Source organism: Micromys minutus, assembly GCF_963924665.1.
Source record: "Micromys minutus genome assembly, chromosome: 24".
In the NCBI taxonomy this organism is placed as follows: Eukaryota; Metazoa; Chordata; class Mammalia; order Rodentia; family Muridae; genus Micromys; species Micromys minutus.
In genome coordinates this window covers 45,715,799-45,741,120 of record NC_137959.1, presented here as the reverse complement: position 1 = coordinate 45,741,120, position 25,322 = coordinate 45,715,799, and the positions used below count along the sequence as shown (strand labels likewise).

The 25,322-nt window shown below is 48.5% G+C and overlaps 1 protein-coding gene across 2 annotated transcripts; it reads left to right on the top strand.

Annotated features, from left to right (window-relative positions):
- Positions 1-4,415: 4,415 nt before the first annotated feature.
- CCSAP (centriole, cilia and spindle associated protein) lies at positions 4,416-21,222 on the top strand. 2 transcript variants are annotated; one of them, XM_080937227.1, is made up of 4 exons: positions 4,416-4,524; positions 4,872-5,306; positions 16,828-17,093; positions 18,900-21,222. In XM_080937227.1, exons 2-4 carry the CDS (start codon positions 4,991-4,993, stop codon positions 19,074-19,076), a joined length of 759 nt encoding a protein of 252 aa, XP_080793353.1. In that variant the 5' UTR covers positions 4,416-4,524; positions 4,872-4,990; the 3' UTR covers positions 19,077-21,222. The 2 variants fall into 2 exon arrangements, with proteins under 2 accessions (XP_080793353.1, XP_080793354.1); XM_080937228.1 differs by having other exon boundaries at positions 4,445-4,524; positions 4,952-5,306.
- The last annotated feature ends 4,100 nt before the right edge of the window (positions 21,223-25,322 follow it).

Sequence of the window (25,322 nt, the reverse complement as noted above, 5' to 3'; positions counted from 1 at the left end):
ATATCCAGGGCGTCCAGGTCATGCTGAAGCGGGGAGATTCAGAGTCTGACTTCCTCCATGCTTCAAGTTCAAAGCTTGATTTTTCCTGGAGAAATACGGGTAAGGTCATCAAGACGACCCAGAGCTACAGACACTGTCTGTCCTGAACTTCACTTTCCACACCGTGTTTCCACTGTGTCTGCTGTCGATGGTTGAGAAAGGGGCCAGCAAATCCTTTCTAAGCCATCATTGAGGACTTTAAAAATTCTTACTTTTTAAGATTCATTTATTTTATCATTTTATGTATATGAGTGCTTTGTCTGCAAGTATAGTACATATGTGTACTACATGCATGCCTGTTTGCGGTCAGGAGAGGATGTTGGATCCCCTGGGGTTGCAGTTACAGACAGGAGTGGGCTGCCTGCTGGGAATCTAGCCGTTAGGCCTCTGCAAGAGCAACAAGTGTTCTTAACCACTGAGTGAACTCCCCAGCCCCAAGGACATGCGTTAAGGATCTTTGCTTCATTCAGCTGCCTGGGTCAATTTGAGAGCCCTGTCACCTTTCTGGACCTCAGGCAGGAACTAGGAGACTCTGAGAATGCAATAGCTCGGTTGGGCCCAGCTGGGCTATCAGCCCTTCCTTTGGGTCTGTGCAATCAAGAAGGCTTGATGTTTGTGGCTACTATGTCCCAACTTGGCCCATCAGCTGCCAACTGCCACCAAGGTGATGAGGGACAAAGGGGGGATGGATATGGATGGTAGGACATTGTCCTGTAGATAGGATTGCTCTGCAAGGGTAGGGAGGAAGTCCATTTACACAGAGCAGAAAAGAAAGCCCTTGGCAGGGAAACAGAGTCCCAAGGACAGACTAAAATGCTGGGCCGAGCTCTCTTTGAACCAGAAAGCATTGGTTTGGATAGGAGGTCCCCCAACAGCTCACATGCTGAAGGCTTGGGCTGTCAGTGTTTAGAGGTAGAGTTCTGGGGGGTGAGTGCATCCCATGTGTTATCTACAGAAGGATTCATACACAGCTTGCTGAGTCACTGGGAAGTAATGAACACTTGGGAAGGTGGCTGGAGGTGGCTGATCACTGTGGGTGTGGCCTTGAACTTCTCTCTTGCTTCCTCTGCTAGTGGTCTACCACGAGGTGAAAAGCTTAGCTCTAACATGCACTCCCCACCATGATGGTATATCGTCACACACCCAGAAACAATGGAGCCAAGCATCCGTGGACTCAAACTTGTGAACCCGTGAGTTGAAGAAATCCTTCCCTCTTGGTTATTTTCTGTGTGTGTATGTGTGTGTGTGTGTGTGTTGACAGAGATGGCTCAGTTGTTAAGAGCACTGACTGCTCTGAGTTCAGTTCCTGCAACCACATGGTGGCTCACAACCATCTGTCATGTGATATGATGCCCTCTTCTGACATGCAGGTGTGCCTACAGATAGAGCACTCATATACATAAAATAAATGTTTAAAAACGGAGAGTACTGCCTGTTCTAGAGGCCCCAGGTTCTATTCCTGCACCCATGTGGTGGCTTACAAGGCTCCAGTTTCAGGGTCTCCGATGTCCACTTCTGAATTCTGCAGGCACCAGACATCCATGTGGTGCACAGATATCCATACAGAAAATGCCCATGCACATTAGACGTTTTTATATCTTAATAATATGTTTTCTGAGACAGGGTCTCTCTACGTAGTCCTGGATGTCCTCTCAAGTGCTGGGATTAAAGGTGTGTGCTAGTATGCCTCATTTAAACAATTATTTAAAATTAAAACATTTTGAATGAGTTCTGGGGAAGCAGCTTAGATGGTAGGGTGCTTGGCTAGCATGTGTGAGGCCATGGGATCAATTCTTAGCAATTCATAAGCTACATGAGGTGCGCATGCCTATGATCCTAGTACTTAGGAGACAGTAGGATTGCTCATCAGTTTGAGCCTTGACTCCACAGGGAGTTCCAAACCTGATCATGAACTGTTTGAAAAAAACAACAAAGAAATCCCCTCAAATAGTGAAAATCATACTTTTTGCTGTTGTTAACTTTGAAATAGGGTCTTGCTGGGTTTGCCAGGCTGGTTCAAGTTTACCAGCCTCTGCTTCCCAAGTGCTGAGAGAAATACAACTTAAGGATGGAAAATAGACACTAGTAAGGTTGGGAATGATTATTCTGATTTTTTTATATAAAATTTGATACCAAGCCTTAAAGTCTTCTCGAGAGTGCCTGCATGATTATCTCATACTGTAACCCACAGTCACAGCTTCTGCAGGGGCAGGTTGCCCTCCTGTTTGGGGTAATAGTCTGAATCAGAGGTAGATGGGATTTGTTCCTCCCTTGAATCTTCACATGGGGACTTATTTGGACATTAGAATGTAGAGAACAGTCTGATTTTTAGAAGGAAGTCTAGCTCACGAGACATGACCAGTGCAGCCAAATTTCTCTGTACCAACCTAGCCCCCTCTATCGAATGCTAAACAGCAGGGACAGCCCAGCTCACCTTCACAGGCCCATCAAAGTCATGTCGGTTGCTCTACAACATCCTGTAGTCATTGGTTCACTTTCTTTGTTCTTTTTCAGTGATGGAGCTCAGGGCCTTGCACACTTTAGGCAAGTGCTCTACCATGAGACTGCATCCTTAGTTTCTTCTCTTTTCCCATCCTTCCTTCCTTTCTTTTCTTCCAGGCAGGGTTTTATTTAGTATGGCCCTCAGGGTGGCTTAGAGCTCCCTATCCTCCTGCCTCTGCCCCCCCCCCCCCCCCCCCCCCGCTCTAGAGTATAGGCAGGCACCACGCATAACCCCATCCACTAACTTTTGCAATCAGGCAGCAAAAGCTGAAACACTCCAGCCCTGACCCTGATTTCTCAGGTAATGGTACATCACGTTTTTCACAGTATTCAGAGTCTATTTACCTAGTTTTTGAGACAAGGCCTTATGCGGCCTCAGAGGCCATGGAAGTGCTAGGATTACAGGTGTGCCTCCATTTCTAGTAACTAAATAGTTAGAAACTTCTTTCGATTGCTAAAATCATAGATCAACCCAGCAGCTTCAATAAACGGGACTGCAGTGAGGAGGTTCCTGAGGTTTGTTGAGGGGTAAGAAGGAGGAGCCTGGCATCCGTGGGAATCTCAGCAGCAGTTTCCACCATTTGTTTCCTGCAGAAAACAGCTCTGGACCATCCCATCAGACTAAGAAGTTAAGGTTCTCAGGATAGCCACCTAGGCTGTGAACCGCCCTTCAGCCTTAGCATCTTACGTTCAGATCTTTCAGCTAAGAAAGGGTCCAGGCATAGATGACACATGGGAATAGTTCAACTGAACTGCAGAAATCCAGAGTAATCTGCTTACTGGAAACATCCTGGCTTGGACCTGTGTTTCTTTTCTTTTCTTTTCTTTTCTTTCTTTTCTTTTCTCTCTCTCTCTCTCTCTCTTTCTTCTTTTTTTCATGTTTTCTTTCTTGAATGCCCTTCCTTTTAAATCTTTTTGCAGCTACTGCTTCAAGGCTTCTTTTTATAAAAGCAGTCTGTAGAGTAAGACTGCAACAGTAACAGCTCTGTACCATTGTACATTAGAGCAACAGTAACAACCCTGTAACATTGTACATTAGAGCAACAGAAACAGCCCTGTAACATTGTACATTAGAGCCACAGTAACAACCCTGTAACATTGTACATTAGAGCAACAGTAACAACCCTGTAACATTGTACATTAGAGCAACAGTAACAACCCTGTAACATTGTACATTAGAGCCACAGTAACAGCCCTGTAACACTGTACATTTGAGCCACAGTAACAGCCCTGTACCACTGTACATTAGAACAACAGTAACAACCCTGTAACATTGCACATTAGAGTAACAGTAACAACCCTGTACCACTGTACATTAGATAGAGACAACCCAAACATTTGCACCAGGTCCCCCTGGGTCTTATTTATTTATTTTTATAAAAGTTGGCCTGTAGATAATGAAGGGCAAGGGCAGGTGAGGCAGCTCATACCTGTTAATTTCAGCACTTGAGAAGCTGAAGGAGAATCAGGAGTTCAAGATCAGCTTGGGCCCCGGAATGAGTACTAGGCCTGCCTTGGTAAGGTGAGATTTGTCTCAAAAGGGGGGAAGGGGGAAAGGAGGGAAATGTATTCAAACAACAACAATAAAAAAACACGGAGGCCTGAGTACCCTGGCATTGTGAACAGGGAGGAAGGAATCGGGATACATATTTTGGCCCTGGTAGGTGTTGGCTGCTCACAGGCGCAGGTTGCACCTATAAGCTGAAGCCTGCTCCGGAGGCCCCCAGTAGCGAGTGGGCGAGCGAGCTGGGGGTTCACAGCAGCGCCCCAGGCGCGGGCGCAGGAGCGGGCGGGGGCCCGGCGGGAGCGCGGGGAGGTGCAGGCTTCAGGCTGGGGCGGCGCCTTCGCCTCCGGCTGCCGTAGGACCGCGGAGCCGCCGCTCTATCGGCGACATCTTGGTGGAGGACGCGCTAGGGGAAAACGCTGTAGCTGCTGCGCCACGATCTCTGCTGACCTCCGGAGAGAGAAGAGAGCACGCAGGAGGTAAGGCCGCTGCTCCCAGTGTCCCCGACTCCTCGCCCAGGACGGTGACTGGGGACCTGAGATCCCCGGTCCCGCCACCTTGAGTCCGGTAGTCTCCACCTCTACCGGGTGGAACAGACCCCAGGTGACCACCCACGAGTACCATTCGACCTTGCTAGGTCGCGTCGCCAGGAATCCCTCCTGGAACCCCGCCCCCGCTATTACCTGAAGTACAGGGCCTTCCCACCCCAGGGCTCCTCCCCCGCCAGGGCTCCGCCCCCTCTAGAGCTCCGCTCCCGCAAGGGCTCCGCCCTCTCCCAGAAACATCCGTCACAGACCCGCCCCCTCTCCGCCCCTCCTTGCCCCAGCCTCCGCCCTCAGGTCCGGGCGGGGCTCCGGGTTTGAACCGCGCGGCGGGCCGCGCCTCTGAGTCGGTCCGGGCCCATAGGCGGCAGCGCGGAGCAGGCAGTCGGCGGCGCGCGGCACCATGTCCCCGGGCAGCGGGGTGAAGAGCGAGTATATGAAGCGCTATCGGGAACCGCGCTGGGACGAATACGCGCCGTGCTACCGCGAGCTGCTGCGCTACCGCCTGGGCCGCCGGCTGCTGGAGCAGGCGCACGCGCCCTGGCTCTGGGACGCCTGGGGCCCGGACAGCCCCTCGGACAGCTCTGCTTCACCCAGTCCGGCGCCCAGGGGCGCGTTAGGGGAGCCCTCGGCGCCCTCCAGGCGGGAGGAGGAGCAGCCGGTGGGGGAGCGCGGCGCGGAGCTGCGGGACGCCGAGGAGCAGGACACAGTGCTACCAGGTACGGGCTCGGCGGGTCGCTCGGATGACCGAGCTGCGCGGTTCTCCGCTCTCTGGCTATGCGCTTCCTGTTTTGGTTTGGTTTGGTTGGGGTTGACAGAATCCGCTTGCTGAGCTAAGCCGGGAAGGTGCGGGCCGCATCTCCGCCTTCCCACCCCGGATTTCCCTAATTTGGTGACTCCTGGGGGAGCCCATTATGACCTCCAGGTGCCCCCTGGCTGGGGTCCTTGGTCGCAGGCAGTGGCCAGCTTCGTGAGCCCTCGATCCACCAGATGGCGGATCTGTTTGTTTCTGCGCATCTCTCTTGGCGAGAGACGCTTTTCATTCCAAAGATGACCGACTGAAGTTAAGAACACCCGAGCTGTCATAATGGGGTCATGGTTGTCTGTGTGAAGGCCTTGGCCTGGCCTCACAGTCTCTGAAGAATGGTGTGCGTGTATTTGTGAACGAACCCTCTTTGTACACTCTGGTCTAGCCGCACACCCTGGTTAGGCTGTCAGCCACTTTCCCGCCGTTGCCGAGTCGGGCTGTCAGCGGAGAGCCCTGGAGTTTGCCTGGACTCAGGGGCGTACTTCAGCACAACCGGAGATCACTGTGATTGCTAGCCACCTGGTTGAGATCTTCTGAGAGTCTGGTGATGAAAAGTTATTACCCAGTGACTGGTCTAGGAATACGTGTTTTCTCACTGGATCTTCAAACTCATACGATGGGGCCTTTGTTTTTAATATCAGTTTTGTAAACAAAGCCATGGGAGCTTGGGATCTGTGGTCAGAGCCTGAAAGGGTCGGATTGCTTTGCTCTTGGTTACCATGTTTGCCTGTTCTCGGTTCCCGGATGGCTGGGCTGTCGTTTTGTTATCTTGTTGCTTGTGACGACCATCCTGATGCTTCAGTGATGTGGTTAGAAATTAGAGTGGCAGAAGGCGGTGGGGGCGGGGAGCATGTCTCGCAGGTGTTACAGCACAAACTGAGCCCTTTATTTTATTGGGACGAATAAGCTGGCTTTTCCTTTTCCCACCGCGGTTTGAAGAGGGTTACCTGCTGTCTGTATGTGCTGTCTGAGAACCGTGGACAGCACTTTAGTGTGCTGCATGCCCGTGTTTGCCTAGTTAGGAGCACCCCGAGTTCATGATTATTTGGGTTTCCATGGAGATTCAGAGCCCTCCCCAAAGATTCGCAAAATCCCTGCTAAAATTTGAGGTGCGTAGGCAACAGGGAAAATAGATGTGTCCCGCTTTTTGCTGGCTCCTGCGCGCCGGTGTCAATGTGAAAAATGTTCCTGGCGGGTGCTTTATGATACTAGACTGGAGAACCACTGATTTGAATTACTCTAAAACACATTTGCCTTACTTTACTGTGAGGATTTTTTTTTTCTCAAGACAGAGTTTCCCTGTGTAGTCTTGGCCATTCTGGAACTCACTGTGTAGACCAGGCTGGCCCTGAACCCAGAGATCCTCCTTTGCCTCTGGAGTCCTGAGCTTAAAGGTGTTTGCCACCACTGCCCAGGTGCAAGGACTTTTACGTGAAGAATCTTGTCGCTCCGTGACGCTTTCCACGGTGCCCCCCGCAGCTGTTACTTGTCAGGTAACCTGCTTCCGGCTCCTCTGCTTTTTCCATTTTTCCTTTGGGGGTACTGAAGATTGAATTCAGGACCCTGGGTATGCTGGGCAAATGCTCTCCCACCACACCCATTCCCAGCTGGTTCTCTATCTTTTGTTTGGAGACAGGGTCTCACTAAGCACTCTTGAACTTTCTCCGTAGCTCAGGCTGGCCTCAAATGTATGGCCCTTCTTCTTCAGTCTCCTGAATGGGTAGCTGGCATTATAGGCCTGTGCTACCGAGTCCAGACACTTTTATTTGGATTCTTATTTCGGGATCAGGTCTTACTGTTTTGCCCAGGTTGGCCTCAAACTCCTGGGCTTGAGCCATCTGCCTGCTCCAGTTTCTTGAGGAGCTCAGCCCACAGCAAGCATTGGCTCACCGGTACACTTGGCTGGTATTTACTTCTATATAACTTTTTTGCTGTCCCCAACCCCAGCCCCCGTTTTTTACCTTGGCTCTTAACTTTATTTCTGCTCTCCTAATGCAGACATGCTCGTTTCCACCCAGTCTTCATAGCCTTCATATTCTGTGTGATATCGGGCCCATGGAAACTGGATGGGTGCTCACAGCTGGCCCACTTTGCTTCTCTGGGTCCTTTTTCTCTCTCTCACAATGTAGCCAAGTACAGTGGTTCGTCATCACACGCACCTTAACTCATCCCTCGGGGCCACTGACCTACTTCTGTCTGGCCTGCCTGCTGCCCTTGTGGCAGGCTTGACGTTGTTGCCCAGGGAGGGTCCTCGGTATTGCATCAGGCATGTCCAGCTTTTTGTCTCACAGGTGGGAGCAGCCACCATGTTCTGACTTACCCCCTTGTTGGTAGAGGTCATCTGTCGATCAGCCTAAGAAAGGATGAAAAGTTGAATTCTGAGGACAAACAATCCTCATAATTTTTGAGTTTGTGATGACAGCATTCCTCCATTGCCGTGAGTCCTGATCCTTGATCCGTACCTATAACTGCCCCAGGGGGACTGTTAGAATCTTTTGTCCATCCTGACTCTTAGGAATTGATATAGGTCACTTGCAGTCCCTGTACCAAACTCCTAATTTTTTTCCTTTTTAAAAAACTTTCTGTTTGGCTGTTTTGCTTGTATATCTCTCTATGTACCATGTTCATACAGTACTCCCAGAGACCAGAAGAGAGTCATATACCCTGGAACTGGAGGTTGTAAGACTCCATATGGTGCTTGGAACAGAACCTGGGTCCTCTGGAAGAGTAGCCTGTGTTTATAACTGATAGGCCATCTCTCCAGCCCCCCAAATATCTTTAATTCTGGGGAGTCTTCTTATTTTATTTTATTGATTTCTCTTTCTTGGGGTTGGGGGTGAGAGTTTTATGGAAACTTTCATTTATGGAAATAGAATTCAAGACTTTGTATATACTATGGAAGCAACTGACCCTCCAGTCTAGTCTTTTTTTAAAAAATTAAAGTTATTAAATAAAAGTATACATGTTTATAGTTTACCATGTGATGTGTGTGTATATAGTGTGTGATGCTGAAATCAAGTTAAGCATGGTGTGTCATCTCAAACACCTGGCAGCCCAGTGGGCCGAGGGCTTGTTCACATGTTCGAAGCCCTGGGTTCAATCCTCAGCACAAATGTGGTGCATGCTTGTAATTCCAGCAGTTAGGTTGAGTGAGGGTAGAGAGGCAGAAGTGAGTTACAGGTGGGCTGGATACAGGAGACCTTATTTCAAAAGGGGAAATGTATCTAGTTTATTGTCTGTGTACTTTCCCTATTTTGGAAACAGTTTTCTTAAGTAGCCCAAGCCCCACTCTGAATCCTCCACAGCTGGGATCACAGGAGGCACTACGACTGCTTGCAAAAAGTATCAGGTTCTTGCAGTGGGTACACTGTATCTTTTCTGGTAAGAGGTGTTATTAGAGGGTTTTGTTTCTCTTTGTGTGTTTAGGGTACTGTATCTCCTCCCCTTCCTTGTTTTGTTTCTTTCTGTTTATAATTTTGTATTGCTCTCCGGAAGCCGTTCCCCCCCCCCCAAATGAATGGGATCTGTTGGCTTCATTTTCTTATTTGAGAAATGGCTATGAAAAGTTCTTTGTTAGAGTCCCACCCTCCATGTTGGAGGTAGGAGTGCTATGTTTATAGGAACTCTGTACTTTTCTAGCTGTCTTGTGTTGGCGTATTTTTGGGGGGCTACTTTATTGGGTTCTATCATCTACCACCCTTTGGACCCTCATTCCATTCCAATCCCTTCCAATGCCCAAACAATAGGTAGGAGAGAAAGAAAGGGGAAAGGGGGTGTAGTCCTCTTTAAACTTCTTCCTGCTGATTAGGACATTCCTGCATCCTTGGACAAGTCCAGTCTTCATTGTCAGCCTATCTCCAGTGTTTCTTCTCATCTCTTTGCTCTTGACCACTTGACAACAGCAACTGGGAGCAGCGGCCACCCCAGGCTCTGAGGGGGCTCTCCCATTTATACCCTCCCGAGTCCCCAGAATTAAACTATCTGCAGCTGGGAAAATTACAGCTCCTTTAGCGCATGAGGCAAATCCTAATCGCCTGCTGTGAAGAAGTCCCTTATTCCACACCTGAGATTAAAGTAAAAACATAAAGAGGTCTACACCCCCCCCTTATAAAAGAAACCAAAACTCTCACTACAGTTTTGCTTTGAAAACTGGTGAAGACCACCTCCAGATTCATTTTTGTGATCCCGGGGAATCTCACCCAGCTTCTCAATGCCAGGCAACTGTGTCACTGCTGGTCTACAGCAGGTTAGATGCTGGGCTGCCGGCCTGTTAGCCTGTCTCCAGTCTCTTATTCCACAGTCGCACTTTTCAACGACATTTTACTTTTGGTAAAGGTTACATGTGCATTATTTTCAACAACCAATTGAGAAATGAGGAAAGCAGTCTTGCCCTACTTCCTACTCCTGCCTACTGCTTGTTCTTTCTACCCCTGGTCTCTGCATGCTTCCTTCATTCAGCGCACTGGGTTTTTTGAACATGTAAGCTTCTTGCAGGTCAAGCTTTCCTAATACCATGTAAAATCATTTCTTCTGCCTCACGGTTCACACTATCCTTTTCTTCTCTCCATTGAAACATGGCTTTTACTGTGGCCCAGACTGATTTCACACTATAGAAAATCTCCTGCCTCAGATTTCCGAGTACTAGGATTACAGATCTGCCCCACTGTATCCAGATTATTTTCTTTTTTTTATTGGCTGATAAGCCTCTTAGATCAAACGTCTAACATTTTAAAATTAAGAATTTTATTTTATTACCTGGTATAGTGGTGCAAGCCTTTCCTTCCAGCACCCAGGAGGCAAAAACAGGTGGAACTCTGAGTTTGAGGCCAGCCTGGTCTACAGAATGAGTTCCAGGATAGCCAGGGCTATGTAGTGAGACCCTGTCTGGGATATATACATACACATACACATACACATACATATACATATGTTGTATATGACTGCTTTGCCTGGGTAGACATGGTCCCAGGGGAAGCCAGAAGAGGGCATCAGATCTCCTGGAACTGGAGTTACAGACAGTTGTGAGTCACTCACTATGTGGCTGCTGGGAATGGAGCCTGGGTCCTTTGGAAGAACAGCCTCTCCTGTTGTTCTTCAGTGCTCCATTCACTTTAACCTGTGTAGCTGGCATTGCAGGTGTAAAATGCTGCATCCGTCCCCATGTCTTTTAATATGGCTAGTGAGATGGCTCAGGGGGGAAAGGTGATTGCTGCCAAGCCTGATAACTTGAGTTCGATTCCATGGTGGAAGGAATAAACCAACTTTTGCAAGTTTTGCTCTGATACCCACACATATACATGCACACACGCCCCCCACACACACACAATGGGAGGATGCATAGCCTGATGTCTATTTCTGACCTATTTGCTCATATTTAATGCTGAGGTCTGAAAGTGCTCTGAGGGACCCAGATATGGTGTCCTGAGGTTGTTTATTGGCTTGTCTATTGACCGTACAAGAGACTTAGGTGTTTCTCTGGGGCATTTAAAACTTACCCTCAGGGAGTCTCCTGGTGTCCTTCCCAGATGGTGCCTCTCATCTTGCCCCAGGGGAACCAGCCGGGCGCATGCTTGGAGCTGAGGGTGAAGGCTATAGAAGAGGGCTCTCTGTGTGTTAGGGAGGCATCACCCTGTTTTCTGCTCTGCTGGCATTCAGGGAAGAGAGGGTGAGGCGCTTTGAGTAAAATGCAGGAAAAGGCTAGACAGTGGTGTTGCATCCTTCGATCCCAACACTTGAGAGGCAGGTGGATCTCTGTGAGTTCTAAGCAAGCCTGATCTACATTGTGAGTTCCTGGACAACCAGATCTTGATGAAACCCAGGCAAAATTGGCACCACTCCTGAAGCATGGTAGGCTCTGTGGGCTAGACACAGGCCCTTTTCCAAGGCTGGCACACCTTGTCTGATAGGTATTATCCTTGACCTCTGCTGAGAGACCAGCTGAACTGTTGCTAGATCAACCCTTGCAAAGCTTCCTCCTATGCTGGGCCCTCCTCATGGAGTGTGGATGGTCCTTGGGACAGCCCTAAATAAAATCTCCTTGATGGAGGCCCCGCCTTTGCAGTTTCTCTGTGGGTTGGGCAGTGTCTTCCCTCTCAACTTGCTTTCCTTAGAAGTTACAGAAGTCTGCTCAAGTCTGGAGTTGGGGTGCCCTGACCCGGTTCTCAATGGAGATGTGTCTGTTGCTCTTCAGAAGGGTGTGGGTAGGGGCTGCTGGTGCAGGGCCTTTGGAGAGAAGTCTGCTGCCCTGGCCTTGTGGACCCTTTTTGGGCTCAGCTTTTGCCTTGGGCAGCTCTCCAGGCAGTGGTCCTCCTCTGACGATCTGAGTCTGTGTTTCTGTCTTGTCTGCTTCTCTCTATTTGCTTCGTGTGGTACCAATGCTCCTCCTGGCCTTTGTCATTGTGCCATCGTGCCTTCTGGCCTTTACCGATTGGGACTTTGGGGAGGAAGAGATTGGAGTGCTCATTTAAACAGAAGCTCCTGCTTTATTTTTATTATTTACTTAGGTGTATGTGTATGCGCATGTGCATGCAGCTGCTGTGGAGGACGGAAGAGGACATAGGGCTTCATGGAGATACAGTCACACAGTTGTGAGCTACCTAATTCGGTGGTGAAGACAGGTCCTCTGCAAGAGCAGAAAGTGCTCTTAACTGCTGAGCCATTTCTCTAGCCTCTGCTTCATTCATTCATTCATTCATTCATTCATCCATTCATTCATCTAGAAACGGGGTTTCACTATGTATCCCTAGCTAGAACTCTGTGTAGACCAGGCTAGCCTTGAGCTCACTGAGATCCACCTGCCTTTGAAATGCTAGGATTAAAAACAGACACCACAGTGTCTGGACCATTTCTTTCTTTCTTGATTAGGCTTGCCAGAAGTTTGTTAATATGTTTAGTTTTTTTGTTTTGTTTTTTACCGAACTAATTTTTGTCTATTCGTTTTGTTTTTTTGTTTTTTGTACCAAAAGAACTTTTATTTATGTGGATTCTTTTCTTGGGAGTCTCAGTATGAACCTGTGGATAGGTTGGAACTCACTGTGTGGTCAGGCTGGCCTCAAACTCATGGAGATCCTCTTGCTTCTGTCTCCCGAGTGCTTGGATTAAAGGCTTACCACCACCATGCCTGGCTGGCTGTGTTGTTTGCTTTTTTTCTCTTGGGTTTTTGAAACAGAGTCTCTACATATACCTGGCTGTCCTGGAACTCTCTCTGTAGACCAGGCTGGCTTTGAACTCTCAGAGGTCCCCTGCCTCTGTCTCCACTGATGGGGATTAAAGCCACCATACACAGATTTTGTTCTTAAGAGAGGCTCTTACCTCATAGCCCAAGCTGACCTTGAACTAAAGGTCCTGTATCAACCTCCCAGGGATCACAGGCACCTGCTACCTCATAGCCCAGGCTGGCCTCAGAGTTAGTATCCTCCTGGGGTAACCTTGAACTCGATTGCTTCCATCTCCCAAGTGACTCGTGGTAAAATACATAGAACACAAAGTTTACCATTTTAACCTTGAAATGCAGTTTCCAGCACTAAGTACTTGATGTGTTTTTTCCAACCACAATTCCACTGAACTTGGAGCTAGGCTGGTCCCCAGTGAGCTGCAGAGATCCTTTTCTTCACCATCCGCAGCCCCAGGGATGGAGTTACAGGCACACAGTTCTGCACAGTGCTGCACCTGGCTCCGCACGTGCTGGATCTGAACTCAGAGCTTCCACAGGACATGCTCTTACCCACCCCCAGACATTTCTTTCATCCTGATGGGTGTTTTTACATTTCAAAAACGGAAATTCTTATTGTTGCTGTTTTGAGGCTGGGCTTTTATTCCATAAATATTTGTTCAAATAGGATTTTAAAAACATATATGTGATTAACATGTACCAAGCTGGCCTAAAACTCAATTATATTTATAGTAATCCTCCTGTCTCAGCCTGCTAGTGCTGGGGTTATGAATGTCAGCTGCCACATTGGGCTCAAAAGTGAAAGGGATTTGAAAGTTATTTCTGTGTTTGTAGCTTCATTTTCCTAATGGTTGTGAGACTAGGTTCTGTGTAATTTCAGTTTATGTAAGTCCAGTTCTGTAAACGTGGGAAGAGTCTCTTATGGCTTTGGCTGTGAAAAGCCCATGTGTCTCACGTCTGCTCGATGGGACTGTGACAGCCACCTGAGTGCATTCAGCTTTCCCCTTACAGCTGGACACTTCAGAACAGCCCTGTGGCAGCAGGCATACTTTCTATAGCATGTACCATTGTCACCGTGCTGCTACTGGGTGGTGACCCACGTCTGACAGAGAAGCACAGCCACCTCGCTTTACTTGAGTTCATTTTTGAGAGCCACGTGTGGCTATTATGTTAGGCTGCCCCGTTCTAAAGCCTGTATTCATTGTTCTAGTTTGACTGCTCTCTCTATTGCTGAGACAGGCGTTAAATCCCCCCCTGCATCTTGTGGGGAGTACTGGTTTTTGTTTGCCTGAAAATATCCTCATTTTGAACATCATCCTTTCAAATAGGACCTTAAAAGCATATACTTAAATCTAATTACCACGTGCCAGGCATGGTTTTGTGAGTTTTATAAATATTAAGATTACAGTGATACGTTTTATCTCGTTTCTTCCGTTTCTGTCCGTCTTTTGTCTCCTGCTGGGACTAATTTTCAAGCATCATTTTTTCATTTATTTTTTTTCCCTTAAGCACAGAGTGTCAGCACCATTATATTACAGTAGGTGATAATTTAAGTTCTTCCGTCTATTGCTCCAGCTGCTGTGTCTGCATTGTTCTTGCTGGGCTGTCTTCTGTGACACTCTGGTGCACACTGTGGTAATGCTGTGTGAAAACTTATTAGCAGGGATCATTTGGACTCTGGAAGTCCTGCCTAGGTCCTTATGTCCTGTGGGCGGTGGCTTTCATACTTCACTGTGCTGTTTTGGGCCCTGTGGTAAGAAGGGTTGATTCACTGCTCTGCACTTGACTTGACCCCTGACCCTGTGTCCCCTCCTACACCAGAGCCTCCCTGGCAAACTGCAGGGCTTCGGTCCCCCACACACCTACTTTTCTGTGGAATGTGGTGCTTCCTCAGGTTTTCTTTCGGTCTCTTTTTACTTTCCTAGGCAGTCTTCCTTTGTCCTGCTCTTGGGTTCTCTCTGTAGATCCTTAAATAAGTGCCCTGGGGATCCAACTGTGTGTGCCCTTTTGGCTTCCTGTTGTACGTTTCTCCTGGGCAGTCCGTCCTGTGCACACTGACCCTCGTAGCTCAGTCTTATCTCTCAAGGTGCCTGTGGCGTCCACCAGCAGCCTCCCTGGCTGCTCCATCTTCCTTCATGCCTGGGATACCTTGGGTCCATAGATAGGAGGACCATCTGCTTAGAGCTTCTGTGGAGACCAATCAGGTTCTCCTGACTCCACCCCCAGCCCCATCCCATCCAGTGCCAGCTTGGTGCCAGTGAATCTGTCTACCCTGGTCTGCCGTCAGCTTTCCTGGCTGGCATTTGGCCCTAATCTTTTATCCAACCCATCTTAAAATATAGACAGGACCACTTTATTTCTAAGCTTATAATCCCCCATGATTTTTAAGGTATGATCACTCCCATCTCCAACCCAAGTTCAAAGCACAGAAAGGCTTTGTTTCCCTGGCACCTCCTGCCCCCTGTCACTCAGAGTACACACGTTCTTAGAGCTGCCCACTGTTCCCTCTTCCTTTTCAGTGGACATTCCCTCTCTGGGTCTCTCTCTCTGGTCAGCATAAGCCTCTCCCTCACAGAGGGCATTACTGTCATCTCCCGGCATGCTTTCCCCAGAGATCTGGAGGAGAGGAGGTGAAAAGATTCAAAACTCAGGTCGATACACACTTCCTCATTCTCCACAGGTTCTGCCACAGGCTACTTTCTCTTTGCTTTGACTTTGAGGTTTCCTCTTTTCCTCATACTCTTCTAAGGTGAGGAAGGGTTAGGGTACAAAAGTAAGTGGGACCTGGTGTTCCTTCACCCAGGAAGCTCCTCTGCTGGGACTGTAGTCTGACCCCAGGTGTGGCGTGTGTCATGTGATACTTAAGATGCTGAGTAAGATGGATGTGTCGTTAGAGCCCAGGCTGACACTAAGGCAGAAGTGAAGGTTTCCTGTAATCTGGCATGCTGTCTGGATCGCCCACGCAGGGAACGCTATCCTGTAAAGGAATATGAAGCATGCTCAACCAAGGGCATCAGGGCTGAGGGTCTGGCCTCTGAGGGGACCCAGCTTTGTTCTCTGTGGAGCTGTGAAGAAGAAGCAGCTCTGCAGCCGCTGATGGAGGAGGAAGTGTTTGTGACTCACATGGAGCTCAGATTCCAGTGTGTGTAGGAGGGAAGGGAACAGGCTCAGGAAGGATTTATGCAGAAATCATGTCTTATAAAGTATGGTGGCATTAAAATGTCAGAAGGTAGGTAAGGGAAATTGAGATGTTCTGGAATGTTCCTAAATACCTGATGTTTACCTTAGGTTGGGCAGCCACATATATCCCCTCCCCCCAATACCCTCTACTCCCCAGGTCTGCTGACCTAATTCATCACCCCCTCCCACCATACACACCATTTTCTCTCCCATCACCGTCACCAGATACCTGATAAGAAACATCTGAAGGGAGAAAGGGTCTCTGTCCTTGGAAAGGGTCTCTGTCCTTGGAAAGGGTCTGCTCCATCACGGTGGGGAAGGCATAGCAGAGTCTGAGCTGGCTGAGGTGAGGCTGCTTGCTTATATCTTGATGGTTCAGGGAACAGAAATCGGGTCAAAACTGGGATTAGGCTACAGCCCATAATACTCATTCTGTGGTGACTCATCTCTTCCATCCAGACTCCACCTCCCAGATCCTCAACCTCCTGAAGCAGCCAGCACTCCCAGCGGGGGTCAGGTGTTCAAACCCATGGCCTGCGAGGATAGTACCCAAGAACAACACTGTGGCCCTGGCTCATGAGGTCACTCCTGTCTCACTGTCTCTTGCTTTTGCACTGGGGATTCTGTAAAGGGTACACTCCAGAGGCTGTGGTGACCAAATCCTGTTGTGACAAGAGTCCTTGGACTCAGTTGACCAACCATCACCCGGTAGACACAGATAAGGAGGTTTTCCTCAATCAATGTACATCAGAAAGGAAGCAGAATATCAAACTCTGGGGAGTGACTTAGAAGCCAATGTTCAGCAGCTGCTCAGTGAGAGGTGCACTCAGAGCTGTGGGCGGAGCCTGTGGGCGGAGCTCCTTCTCGTCCATGCTCATGCGCATTGGTGACTCCTGTGGATGGCCATCAAGGTTGCTTTGGAGTTACTTGGTTTAATGTTGGTAATTTGTTTCCACAGCTGGCTTTAAGTAAAACCTGGAGAGTTAAGTTAACCATGTAACTGACTTGATGCAATTTTTATTATTTTCTCAACTTAAGTTACAGTTTTTCCATCTTGTTTCATCTCTTCCCCCCCCCAAAGCCCCACCAAGAAAGGATACAGAAGAAAAACCTGAAGAACACAGGACAAAAGAGACTGACGGGGCGCCCAGTGGACACGGACCTCGACAACAGCCCAGTGCCTTATGTGCCAGAGGGAGTAAGAAAACCACTAGAAGCCCGCAAAGAGCAACAAGCAAAATCAAAGAGAACAAGCACCCGTTTGCTCTTTATGGCTGGGGAGAGAAACAGATGGACACAGGGAGCCAGAGGACACACAATGTCTGCGCATCAGCCTCTGTGCATGAGGTGTGCCTTGAACAGGGCCAGTCTAGCCATGAGCTGCCTCGGGGCATTTCTCCTATGGCTACAGTGCTCTGTGCCATGGGAGGTCCTTGGGTCATGTGGGGTCCGTGAAAGCAGAAAGAAGGGGGCTCTGGTCCTAGGAAGATGGAGTGGACTTTGGTTGACTTGGGCTACAGCCCGGGCTAAGGTCTGATGTCACTGTGGTGTGTGAGTTCTGTGGTCGGGGCCTCAGGGATAATGGGAGCTGGAGTTATCATCCCCTGAGAGGCTTCAGTTTTCCCCAGCTTTGCCAACCTGGTGTCCTTAACCAAGGCTTTCTCCTTGGCTCGTCTGACTACTTGACATCTACTAGGGACCTCTGCTGTCCCTTCTGGTGAGATTCAGCTTACTGGTTTCCTGTTTGTCTGCCATAGTGTTTTCTTCCCATGAGCTCCAATTATCTGGCTCAGCCTTGGTGTGTCATTCTTCCAAGTTCTGAGACATTTTAGACATGAGGACCCTTGTTGTAGCCGTGGAACAATCGCTGTGTTAGCACCAGCTGAATGCCAGGGACACCTTAAGAACAGGCAGGAAGAGGAACCCACACTCGGTTTCCCTGTGATGCCAGGCAAGTTCCCAGAGCAGCGTGTAGGTGGCAGATGCTGTTTATCTGAGGTGAAATCTGAGACAAGGGGGCTGTTAACAGGATTCTCACAAGTCCCAACTAATAAACTCCCCTGACATTTTACACACACACACACACACACACACACACACACACACACACACGACAAGATCTCATTTAGCCCAAACTGGCCTGAAACAGTATGTAGCTGAGGGTGACCTTGAACTCCTGATCCTCTTGCCATATTCAGGGATTCTACAGGCTCGAGTGCCCGCATCTGGCTGCCCTCCACATCTTTTGTGCAGTATTTTAAAGTGTGCTACATAACAAGTCCTTGACCTGCTCGACGTGGAGGGGTGCCCATAGTTTTCTAGAGTTCGGTGTGGTGGTGTCCGTATGATCTCTGTGCTCTGGAGGCAGAGCAGAAGGGTCCCTGATGTTTATAGCCAGTCTGATCTATGTAGTGAGTTCCAGGCCAGACAGAGCTACATGCAAGATCCTGTCTCAATAAATAAAAATCAAACCAACCCTAAAAGCATCAGTTTTCCCAAGCTGGTCCTAGACTGGATGCAAATTAGCTGGTTACCATTTCTATCTGAACTTTTTATCTTTTAAACATATTTTTTTATCTTTAGTCACGTGTATGTGTGGGTTTGCGTCTGTGAGTGCTGGTGCCCTTGGAGGCCAGAGGCATCAGATCCCCTTGGAGCTAGACTCAGACAGTTGTGAGCCGCCCAGCTCGGGTTCTGGGACTGAACTCAGGTCCTTTGCAAGAGCAGAACTTGTTCTTGCCTCTGAGCCATCTCTCCGCCCTAAAATTTAATTCTCTGTTGCTCATCTTTGCTGTCCTTGGTCACGGGGTAGTGACAGGACAGCTTTCTCTGTGCAGTTGATGCCGTAGACTGGTAGGGCTTGACCACTTACTTCAGGGACTCAGACTAGTAACATAAGACAAGGTCTTGTGTACCTCAGGCTGGCACTGAGCCTTCTATATAGCCAAGTCTGGCTTTGAACTTACGATCTTCTTGGATCTACCTCCCAAGTGCTGGGGTTCCAGGTGTGTACCACCATGCCTGGGGTTAGAATCCAGGACTTTGTGTATGCTAGGACTGCACCAGGCCAGATCCCCAGACTTTTAGTTAGATCTTGTTAAAAATCATCTCTAACCCACTTAGCTACTACCTTTACTTTTGACCTTTCTGTAGATCCATGAATCAGCACTTCGAGCCAAGAATAGAAGGCAGGTGGAGAAAAGGAAGCTAGCCGCCCAGCGGCAGCGGGCTCACTCCGTGGATGTGGAAAAGAACCAGAGGGTAAAGCCGTCGTCCGCAGAGAACCCGTGGCTGACAGAGTATATGCGGTGCTACTCAGCGAGGGCATAGGCCCTGGGGCATCCTCTGCCGAGTGTTCGTGCAAGAAAAGAAAAACAAAAACTGGCAAATGAGACCACGCACGAGTGGAAAATACTGACTGGTCCTACAAGGCTCTCCTTAGGAGATTCCAAGAGATGGTTTTGCTTTCATGATGGTTGCCTCTCCTAGCAGTGGGACAGACCATGGAAGCCATAGATGCTGGCTTGTTTATGAAGACAAGTCCTCAAGTCTTGATATTCTTGTAAGAGTTTTATTTTAAAGATTTTAATCTTTGGAGATACCCACACCGAGTGCCTTTAACCGGCTCTAGGCGCTTCCCACACACCCTCCTCTAGTCCAGTCAGAGCTGCGCTTTCTGATCAGCACCCCATTCCCCAGTTGGCAGGGCATCCTGTCCACTGTTGAGGACTCACAGAGCAGTTCCCCACGCACGGAGCCGACACCCAGGAAGGCAGGCACGGAGATCTGTGCTGTTCCTGTCGAGTCAGATCTTCCGCGACTGCGGGGCGATTACGCTTGTTAGATTTCATTTCACCTTGTCTTCACGTAGATTGTGATATTTAAGAATTTTCTGGCCAGAACGAGGGTCACCTTTCCTCCCTGAAGTCACTGCTTAGACATTTAATGCACAGTTTAATATTTCTGGTACATTCCAGTGAGCGGCGTGCAGAGCATGTTTCAAGCAATGACATTTCTTTTGAGTCACATTCCCTTAACTGCAGTCTGCCCCTTAAGTCTGACCTGCCATGTCCTCTTCTGAGACAGTGGATGAAGATATTGAGGACCTGTGATCTGCAGTGACATTTAATGAACTGGGCTTATTTGGCCTGTGGGGACGGGGCCAGCAAGCACGTTAGTGTATCTTTACCTGAGTTATGCTTTTCCTCCTACACAACTTAATGACGGCTTTGTGCACAGTGCTGATAGTCTAGGTGGGGATCCTGACCGCTTGATCTCTGGCCTGATGATCTTTGCTGCCACACTGAGGGAGAATAGTGCTGGCCTGAGGGTGACATGCCTCCTTTAACAGGGGCCACTGTCAGGGTTTTAAAGAACATGCTTTCCCATGAGATGGGTGCCTTCACCACCCTGCAGAAGAGACTCCCAGGAGGAGCACCGTGTTCTTCCTGAGAGACAGGGAAATCTGCCTGCACCCACTCAGCATATGAGCCTGCTGGGTAAAACCCAGTGTTGGGCGTGTGGCTGAGCCGTTCCAGGATATTTTTACTTTGGGCTTTTGAATATGATAATCTCTAGAATGCAGACTGATATCATTCCACGTGAGATTGTCACACGATGTCATCTGAAAACTGTATCACACTTTGAAAATGCATACTAAAGAATCGTGAGTTTTTTTTTTAAAAAAACTTTTAAAATGTTTGCCAATTTTTGTATAGTCCCTTGTGTACAGAACCCTTCCTCTGAGGTGTATATTTAATTAAAGAGTAAGTTCTACACGTTGTCCAAATACAACCTTGCTAGTAATAACTGTGTTAACTACGTAGTCCCCAAATGTCACATAATCAGGCTGATCGGCACTATAGCCCAGGTTGTTGAGAATTGCTCTTTGGAAAGCCATACCTTGAAAAGCCTACATCATCAAACTGCGCCTGACAATCTCAGACAGGTGGGGGAGAGACAGAGGACCCTGACTCTGGCCTTCAGACTTGCTCAGAAAACGTGCATCTTTTCACGTACCTCTGCAGAAGTACAGGCTGAGAGGCCTGCTGGTGTCTTTACCAAATTCTTTTTTTTTTTTTTTTCCTTGAGACAGGGTTTTTCTGTGCAGCCCTGGCTGTCCTGGAACTCTGTAGACCAGGCTGGCCTCGAACTCAAGAGATCTGCCTGCTTCTGCCTCCTGAGTGCTGGGATTAGAGATTTGCCACATTCTTTTTACACAGAGCACAAATGATCAGGACTTTAGAGAGCACTTAATGTTCATACACCACAAATAAGTCAGTGTGAATTAGGGGTGACCCCCACACCCGAGTCCCAAATGTTTAGGGTTCATTTTTTCTCCTTTAAAAATGTTGATTACCTTTTGAATCTATGAAAGTTTTAACGAATTGATCTTAACATTTTCCTATTTTAGGAGCAGTGAGATAATTTAAAACCAATTACCTTCTATGCTGGAAGCATCTGAAAATGTTTGAGAATCCAGTCGTATTTAAGATAAATGACATACAAGTCTTTTTAAAACACCTGACTTTAAGGTCTTGATTAAAACAGTTTTCCGTAAGTGTTTGATTTCTGTACTACCTTACTTTAGGATTAAACAGAATATTGAAGTAAGTATGCTCAGCTCGGCTGTGATGAGAAGAAGAAAATAACGCATTCTTAAACTGTGTGGTTTGAAGATGTCTGAACACTCAGGTTATGTGTCTGCTCCTTCTCTGCCCCACAGGATTCCTAACACGTTCCTACACTTTTGCAGGTCACTGTAGGCGTCTTACCTGCCCACAGTGCACAGCACATGCCTGTGTCAGCTACTAGGCTCCATCTTTGCAGTTGTGTCTCACGGAGGGTTGCCTGTTAATTCAAAGGTCTGTGCTCACCTCACAAGAGTTACACTAAATCCCAAGGAGCGCGAGCAAGGGACTTGTTGAAGGCTTCATTTCCAGGCTGGGGGTGTAGCTGGTGTTTGCTGGGTGCGCAGGAGGCACTGGTGTCTCCACGTGGCAGGAAACAGAGGAGCGCACACATAGTTCTGCAAAGCTTTCAGGTTGAACACATCTTTAGAAGACTTTGCAAATGGAATGAGATTCCCTGACAGAGAGGACGCTGGAAACGTTATCAGAGACGAGCAGGGAGAGGCCAGCGTGGGTGACCATGAGGCTCACTTTCCTGGTAAGTTCACTGCTCAAGAAAAACAGGATAGCTGCATGGTCTACCTTCTGGATTCAACCAGTGTGATGCTTTGGCCAATTCTGCAGCTCCTGGCCCAGGTAAGGTCTTTCTATATACTCTGTGGCCAATATAAATGCAACCTTTCCAACGTGACCTGGGTCATTTCAAAACACTTGCATGCAAATTGGAAGTGGATTGGGATGCAGTCTTTCTGTGTAGCCCTGACTGTCCTGGAACTCACTGTGTAGATTCATTTACCCCCAAGTACATTGCCACTGTGACGGCTGCTGCCGCTTCCTCCTCCTCCTCCCTCTCCTCCTCCTCCTCCCTCTCCTCCTCCTCCCTCTCCTCCTCCTCCGACAGGGATTCACATAGTCCAGACCGGCTTTGGAACTAAATGGGCAAGGATAACCTTGACCGTCCTGCTCTTCCTGTTTCTGCATCTGAACTGCTGGGTTAACAGGTGTGCACCTCCTAGTTACTGTAGGTCTGGGAATGCAAGAACCCAGGGCTTCATGGGTGTTAGGTGGTTACTTTGCCAACTGAGATACATTTCCAGTCCTCCGAATAGGCTTGATTGGCAGCAGCTACATATATTTTGCTGCAGGCTTCCACAGAGGTGTTATGGTTTATTAAGGTCTGTATACTGGTCCACCCATCATTTGTCATTATGAGCTTCACCCCTCCTCATCCAGGCTTGTACAAGGCACAGTTACATCCAGCATAGCACCCGTATTAAGAGATGGATGTTCAGCTTCTGGGACGATCCCTGCAGAGCCACATGGAGACCAGCATCCAGGTCAGCACCGTGGACAGTACCCCAGGAACACAGTAATTATTCATCCTGAGTACCTTTGTATAAAGATCTGAAGATCTGTGGGACCTGACCAAAGCTTTTAAGTAACTGAAAGTATCTGAAGGTTTTAAAAAAAACATCTCTACAAGAAGCAGTTTTGTTTGTCCTGTTTGGGCTTTTCTAACTTCATGGACCTTTGGTGGGGGTCTTTAGGCAGTGGGAGTTGGGGGTGTCCGAGATGTTAGCTGAAAGTTTATCAGCCCTGTTTCCTGCAGTATATCCACTATCCTGGATTTCTTTAGTAACACTGTGTCCAGGGAAAGATTCTACTGTTGCTCTAAGCTTATTCTTGAGGGCCACATTTACTTCAGAATACCGGAACCACCTCGGCTGGGTGTATCGACCTGCTGCCCACCTGGGTCACATGGCCTTAGCTAGCATTCCAAAGGAAACTAAGCCAGTGGGGGCCTCTGGGTCACAGGCGGGGCCTGTCCAAATTGCAGCCAGGCTCCTAGGAATGGATGCTAAACTGGGACCATGCTGACAGAAAGCAGGGTTCAAACAGTTCCACAGGGTTGACCATGACAGCCACAGTGAGCAACAAGACCAAGCCACTCAGTTTCTGAGCCGGGAGGTGTGAGGGGAAAGTCAGACAATTCAGGCATCAAAGTAACTCCAATGAGCGACCAAAGCACTCAAAAGACTGTGTGGTCAGTAAGGAAACATGTTATAAAGAACCAAGGGGACAGGCAAGTTGCTGTACATCTTAACCCCAGAACTGCGGAGGCAGAGGCAGGAGCATTACTGAGTAGGAAGCCAGTCTGGGTCCATAAGGGGTTACAGAGCAAGCTTGTACACACACACAACCGTGAACCCTAAATGGAAACCGAACTGTGAGTGGGCACAGTTGGGTGGACTCAGTAGGTGGAGGGAGACACACACCAGTATGAACAAAGAGATCCTGAGAAGAGCATTCTCAAGGGGACCCGTGACATGGGAGGTGACAAAGACCACAGCAAAGGCGTTAAAGCGTCTGAACGAATGATCACTGGAAGCTCCCATTCTGACGAGAAGTTGAGTGAACCATATGTGGGACAGACCCAGAGAAAGGCTCTGAGCACCTGTGATCCTGGGTGAGGCAGAGGCAGGATTCGAGGCCACATTAGGACACATCGTCATCAAACTGCTAAGAACCAAAAAGACACCATGAGGTGCTCAAAGAAAAACCATGTGCTGCCCTGACAGTCTGATGGTGAATTCCTTACAGAGACTAGAGAAGCCAGAGGAGGCAGATCATTAGTGGGGAAAAGATGTCAGCTGGGAATTCTATGTCCCGAGCATGTGGGCACACACCATAATCTCAGCATAAGGAAGGCTGAGGCAGGATTATTTTGAGTATGGGGCTAGCCTGGGGTAGAATAAGACCCTCTCTTAAAGAGGGGGGGAGCTCTGGAAAGACTAAAATGATTCAGAAAATTTATAATGAGATATATGATACTAAAAATGTTTAACCTTAAAGAACGCAGGTTCAGAGTCTGAGCAGCATTTTAAAAAATGCAAAAGAAACCAAACATATCAGCGTAGACTGTGTCTCATTGTTTCCTAGCCAACAATGCCATAAAGGTGCGGAGACTTCCTGGGACCCACCTGACTCTGCAGAACGTGTGAGCTTCATGCCCACAGACTGATACAGGTAAGACGTCCTGTAGCAGCTGCTGTGTGGCCAGGTCCAGCTGGGACTGTGGAGTTGTGTGAGTCAGCTACAGCTTGGGATTCTGACAGGGAGGACCAGCGAGCTCAGAGTAGGAGCTGAAGACTTGCACCTCCCATGAGCACTAGAGATAACAGGTGACTATCAGCCCTGATGCAGGAGAGCCTGGTGACAAAAGGCTCCTGCTCCACCCTCCCCCCAGCATAGCAGTGCAAGTCCTTCTGGGACCCCAGTCCTATTGTATAAACAGACCTGGCTAGTCAAAGCATGTAAGATATCACGCATGCATTTATGTTTTTGACTGGGGTGGAATTGAACTAGAAATTGGTGGCAGGAAACCTGAGGTGAGGTGGGCACTAAACAGCACATACATAAATCGCCAGAAAGTCTCGCAATTGGACAACGTTCTCAATAGACAAGGTTTCGGCAAGGCAGTGTCCAGGAAAACCTTTACCACCAGAACTCATAAGGCACAGGCAGGTAGATTTTGAGTTTGAGATCATCCTGGTCTACACAGCATGTTCCAGGGCTACATAGTGAGACCCTGCCTGGAAACAAAACCAGGTCAACTTAGCTCAAGCTGGTCTTGAACTCATGACAGTTTCCTGTTGTCTCAGTTTGAGCGCTGGGTGTGCACCACCACGCCGGCCATATGCTAATGTGTGTGCTGTGGAGGTGTTTGCTGGGGATCAAGCCCAGGGCCTTGCACATGCAAACTGAAGCTCTTTAACCTAGCCCAAGATTTCTTAATAAGCAGTGTCCTTTGCTAGAGGTAGTGAGTTTCCTGAAAATGACCACAAAGACGTTAAGACGTGAAAAGAGTCAGCAGAGCCCTTATGCTGAACTTTGGGAAAAGCATGCGGTCACCAGTGGGTCTTCTGGCGGGGAGGCGGTGGGGGTG